The sequence below is a fragment of the Sinocyclocheilus grahami genome, unplaced genomic scaffold (genome assembly GCF_001515645.1).
Source record: "Sinocyclocheilus grahami isolate Dianchi unplaced genomic scaffold, SAMN03320097.WGS_v1.1 scaffold162.1, whole genome shotgun sequence".
NCBI lineage: Eukaryota > Metazoa > Chordata > Actinopteri > Cypriniformes > Cyprinidae > Sinocyclocheilus > Sinocyclocheilus grahami.
Window position 1 is genome coordinate 442,925 of NW_015505341.1, and position 6,000 is coordinate 448,924.

General features: G+C 42.1%; 2 protein-coding genes across 2 annotated transcripts in view; both read left to right on the forward strand.

Moving 5' to 3' along the window:
- Positions 1-4,030, forward strand: part of LOC107593012 (bone morphogenetic protein receptor type-2-like) — a 42,057-nt gene extending 38,027 nt beyond the window's left edge. The window contains exon 13 of the mRNA XM_016282594.1: positions 842-4,030. Within this exon, the coding sequence (XP_016138080.1) occupies positions 842-1,134 (293 nt within the window). The 3' untranslated portion in view covers positions 1,135-4,030. The remainder of the gene's footprint in view (positions 1-841) is intronic.
- A 735-nt stretch (positions 4,031-4,765) lies between these two features.
- Positions 4,766-6,000, forward strand: part of LOC107593013 (protein FAM117B-like) — a 67,151-nt gene continuing 65,916 nt past the window's right edge. The window contains exon 1 of the mRNA XM_016282596.1: positions 4,766-5,661. Coding sequence (XP_016138082.1) covers positions 4,956-5,661 — 706 coding nt within the window. The 5' untranslated portion in view covers positions 4,766-4,955. The remainder of the gene's footprint in view (positions 5,662-6,000) is intronic.

Here is a 6,000-nt window from a genome sequence, read left to right on the forward strand (position 1 = left end):
GAACATGTTAATTTGAACGATCAGTGATATTGTGCAAGTTTACATTTTTATTTGCTGAATTATTGACATTCACCATGAATTATATGTAGTATAGATTATTTGAGCATTGATGAAATGTTATTTTAAGGAAAGCTGTATCACTGATCAACAACGTCCCCAGGAGCAGGGTGGAGGAGCCGGTGTGCGTGTCAGCCAGGCTGCAAACAATAACCACCCAAAAGAGGACGCCAGTCTGAGTTTTCCCATCTGAGCTCACTATATCCTGCTTTGCCCAGATAATCAAGAGCACACCTCCTCAAAAGCTAAACGTTTCGTAGAAAAAAGGATGAGTGGCTAGTCGTACTTTGTCTCCCGCACTCCTGCTCTTTGTGGTGGAGTGTTTAGATGTTGTGAGAAGGAAGGAAATTCCACTGGATTGATAAGAATCCAGAAAACATTCGGCCTCAGTTGGCAACGGCGATAAAGAGTAATGCTAACAGACAGATGTGAGTGCAATGTCTGTCGCTGTTGACTGAAACCACTGGAGTAGACTCTAAACAGGAAGATGAAAAAACAAGAGTCACGCTGCCCACGTGTTTACATTCCGCATGCGGACTCGAGCGGAGACATGAACCGCCCGAACCCGATGATTCAGACTCGAGGGCACACTGAGAGAGTTAGTGTGGGAAAGGTCAACCACAAATTTGAGTGTGCTGAAATACTACTCTCTAGCGCTTCACTGGGCGGGATGTTTGGAGCAGCTCTGCTAGAATTCCCAATAGACATATTGCAACACACACAACTGTTTTTCATTGCCATATCAAGGAAGTTTGTTAAAATGTGACCTCCTTTTCTGCTTTAGATGAGGTCGTGTCACAAGAGGGAAAAGACGGATCGGCCGAGAAGATTAAGAAGCGTGTGAAGACACCTTATTCTTTGAAAAGGTGGCGTCCTTCTACATGGGTCGTCTCTACAGAAACGCTGGGCGGAGAGGTGAATAACAACGGGCACAGCCAGAAGATGGGGACGGCAGCCACTGGAGGTGGTCACCCAAGTTCTGGCCAATCAAAATCCAGCATCGCAGTGTTCCTGGTCAGCGGTGGAACTGCAACCGCCACTCTAACCTCCGACCCGCCAGATATGACCTGCCTGTGAACTCGCATCTCCGCTTTTCCTCTGAGGACGAGCCCAGATCAGATTTTGAACACAGGAGGGGTTTGTCTATGCTATCGTGCTCCAAGAACTGATCCAGCTGATGACCGAAAAGAGAGTTTTTGGAAAGCAGACTCTTGAAGGGACGTAATTTGGCAAGCACTTAACTTTGTCAAACTTATCCAACATGTTTTGAAGAAATCGCTTTAAACCGAACCCAGCTATGCAGCAACATTGGTATAAAATGCTTCCATTTGTTTGTTTTTTTTGTTTTGTTTTTTTTCAATCAAGTATGATTCTTGTATGGTTGTTCTTTCATTTGTTGCGCTTTTTTTTGTAAGTAATCTTAATCACAGATCCTCCGACCATGTTAAAGACTGGTCTTAAAACTGAAAGACGTAAACGACAATGTGTTGATTTAACAATCATTGTAGATTGGGCGAAATTGAAATCATGTCCATCTAAAAAAGGCATCCAAGATCAAAAATAAACAAAAAGCAGTGGTCTTTAAGACAGGGTTGACTGCATCTCTAATACCTTTTAACCCACAATACATTCATATGTTTTATATTTGTTGTACGTATCTGTGTAGTCAGTTTTTTGTATCATATTTGGAAATGTGCAATAGACTTTAGCTTTGAGGTGCTCCATAAGACAATTTCATTTTGCCGCTTTTGTTTGTTTCTTGTCTTTAGTTTATTATCTTGAAGCGCTGCTCTTAGCAGTGGCAATCCTGTGTCCATTCAGCTACCCTGACTGCTTTTGAGAAACATTGAAACTTCTTATAAATGACAATCCTACACCTTTTCACCAATCCCATCACTCATGAAATGGAAAGTAAATGGAAAATCTTGGGGCGTTTGCTTTAATTACTAGAAGTTCATAACAGACAACTTCTCACAAGCTTCAACAAGGACAGTAGGTTTTTTCTGTTACACTACAAGTCAGGCATCAACCTAGACTGTTTGCTGGAAATCATGCTCTCTGAAGACACTGAATAATCAAGTCCCTCTCTGCACATGCTCAGTGCAGTTTTACCTCTGTGAGAGTGTATGTAAATGTGTATGTGTGGGTCTGTTTCTGCTTTACGGTAACTGAGCTCCTCGGATCACAGCTGAAAAGGTATCAGTCAAACGAGACTTTTCACTTCCCATCTCTGCCAGGACAATGGACGTTTGCTTGGTGTGCTTCAGAAAGCCAACACACACGTACATACGACCTGAACAATATATATACAGTATGTACAGACTGAAGCTCACAGCTACTTTAGTTTTAACCTCCGGTTAAGATAAGCTGACATGATTGGTGTACATTAAGAAATCATGATTTGATTCATTTTAGCTGTTTCTGAAGATATTTTTTTTTCTCTTTATTTTTTCAAATGTTTAATTTATGTAGTATCCAGGGCCATCTTCATTCTCTGGGTTTATTATTCTCATGAAATCGAATCGGTAAGTTGTTTATAATCATGTAAAATTATCTTATTTCAATGATACTTTCAATCAAATACATCAGAAATGCATGTAGTTTCACCCTTCTTTTGCAAGTCAATCATGTACATTTGACGAGGGATTGAGCCTTTTTTGGTGCCACTAGAAATACAGTCGTAAAAGTACGGCATCCTCATTTTGAAATCATCTACGAGAGCAAATTATGTTTTTACCAGCCATAACATGGGCCTCGTATTTTATCCTACAACTGCTGCCTTTTGTGGAAAACAAAGGACATGAGCCATTCAAATAATTATTCCCTCATATAGCAAGGCCCTGCTTCCCTAGAAATACCAGGAAAACCAAAGATAGCACATGTTTGATCAAAGAGCACTTACCGTGCTATATGCATTTTCCATAATGAGTGTGGGGATTAACCATGATTTGGCACACATATTATCTTTGGACTTTGTCCAGTGCAGAGTGGGGAACTTTCAAAAAGTCATCTGATATGTCCCTTCCATTGGATTTTTCTTTCTGAAAACGAGATGATAAAGTGCAGTTTAGTTTCTCATGCCCTCTTTTCTGAACCAATCAGTGCTTCAGTCTGACTTTTGTATATGTTTGTAATATAGGCTAACCTCTGTGGTGTATATATACAGCGCATTTGTATGCACATCTACAGACTCCTCATCTGTTGCTTTGGGACCAAGAACAACGCTACATCTGTTAGATATATCTGAAGATAAACACAGTAACAAGACTGTTTTCAGCTAGATACTTCAGAATGCTGGAGTCAAACAGAAGATTGTGAACTGAAATGAGAAATAATAGCCTAATAAAAGACAAAACAAACCTCCAGTGCTAATCTGAATAAAAAAGAACAAACGTTTGATTTAGACCAAAGCGTTGAAGCTAAAACGTTAATGAAGCTGAGTCATTGGAAGTGTAGTTTGTTCAGGACTGTCCCATCTGCTACATGTTAATAATGCAAGATGTTTACACCAGAGCCTTTGTCCAGTTTTACAGCACATTGTTGAATACCAAATCATTTATAGATACTACATGCCTTGTTTATTCTTGAAGCAGGCCTCGAGAAGTCAGACTTTTTTGAATTCAGTCAAGTTGCAGGAGTGTTTTAACTAAACCAAGTCGTACTCTTGAGTTTAAAATGAGTCCGTTATTGAATCCTACATCGATTGGAACTCACTCGCAAAACCAAACATGAAAATGACAAATGGCTAACAACGTGTCCCCTAAAACACAAACTTTGAGTATCAGCTGTATTTTGGAGTGCAAATGAGCGAAAGAATGAAGGGTCTGTGTTGACAAGCTGATTTTTTTCTTTTTACTTTTGAGTTCATATTGAAGCTGAAGTCTTCATTTGGCCCCTGCCTAGATGGATGTTCACAAAAAAAAAAAGCCACCGACCTTTTCTATTACAGCTTGTAAAGTGAGCACTTTGAGAAGAAAGAACAAATGATAACTCGTGCTTTTAGTCTATTCAAATGTTTTAAAATGCCATTTAGAAAATAAAGCTTGCTGTACAACCCGGCATTACTCAATTGATTAAAGATTATATTAATGGAAACCTGTTTATGATGTTTACTTGTCATTTGTTTCCTCTTAACTGGGAGAAAACGTACAATTTTTAGGATCGTTTATAAAGTTCTTGCACTGAACTTTGATTGTATTAAGTGGCCACATGAGGGTGGTAAAGGCAACCACAATACCATGACCAAAAGCATGTGGCCCTGCACAACAGTTTCCATTCAGATAATAGTTTCACTTTGCCGTATGCACGCATGGATTGATCTTCTGTATTCAGTTTGGTGTCTAAACACACAAATACATAACATGTTATTAGTGAGCATATGAGATTTACTTCTCTTAAAGAAACTAATTTTGGGGAGGGGAAAGGGGAGTGATAATTTAAGAATAAATGCCTATGTATTATACTTTTTTACACAAATGTGACCACTGACCATGATTAATGAGACAGAAAATACATTAACAAGAGAGTTTAATTATCACATACGGTAATTATTATCATCTTCGCGAAACGGTTCTTCATAATAACACTGCGTGTATTATAAATCAACTTTACAGAATCAAAGAATCCACTTCCTAGCCAATCAGAAGTTGAGAGAGGTGAGCGAACAGCCAATCAGAGTGGAAGAGGCAGAGCTCCGGGTCGAGTTGGCGGTGCGTGGCTCTGACTCTCTCTCAGTTTACTTGAGCTCGCGAAACGGTTCGGCTGCGCCAGCCCGAGAGCAGAACACAGACTTTACATGGCGTGACAAGGGCACCAAAGAGCATTAACCACCTCAGACTGCCTTAAACGTACGTTCTACGTGTTTATGTTGAGTTTTGTGTCATTTCCCGGCGAACAAAATGTCTCAAAGGGTTCGCAAAAACGGATCTCCGACGTCTAACTGCAGCGGAGTGACCGCGGGAAACCCGAGCGGATCCCCGGGGATCAGCGCCGCTGGAGTGAGTTTACTGGGTCGCCTACTACCCATGAAAGCCACGGTTCCCTTCCAGCTGAAAACGCAGACACAGCACCCTCTACAGACACGGACAGTCCTCTCCACCGGTAACGGTAAATGCCACAGCAGCGGCACCCGCAGCCGGAGCCCCACGCGATCCCTCTCCTCCAGTGCCTCAAACGTTTCTGCAGCCGCGTCCACTTCCTCTGCGACGTGCTCACAGTTCATCACAGCCACAGCTGTTTGCTCCGCTCCCTCCTCCTCTTCTTCTTCTTCTTCTTCTTCTTCTTCTTCATCATCTTCATCCTCATCCAGAACTAGCCCCATTATCGCTGGGCACGCGTCAAGCCCCAGAGCGTCCCACGCGCAGGTACCTGTGCCATCCTCGTCATCACCCTGCACAGGTGTGCACCTGAGCCCCCAGTGCTGCTCCCCCTCTCAGCAGATCAGCTGCAGCTCGGACACTTCAGCCCTTACCTCTCATCTATCAGCATCTCCGTCTTCACCCTCGTCGCTGTGGTCTTGCGGTCACAGGGTCAAACTGCTCCAGGCCCCTGAACATGACAGACTGTCTCCAGAGAGGCTCAGTCCCAGCTCACCTGTCTGCACAGGTAAGTCTACAGTCTAAAGCAGTTGATTTGATAGGAGGCCAGACCTGATGGGCCTGATGTGTTTATTTGACATCACTGTTGTAACCTGTAAACACACATACAGTCCATGTGGTTTGTGGGTGTTACATCCGCTTTCTGGAGACTTTCTGAAAGTGTCGTAGTAAAATGGCTTACTAGGTTAATAACCTAATAATGTCACTGTCATATTGTGTAATTTAAGATGCAATAGATGCTCATGAGGCTCATTGCATTACAACTAATTGCATTAAAATATTCATAACAGCGACCTGTCTCACTAGAACCCCCCCCCCCCCCCCACTCGCACTCATTCAATGAGCT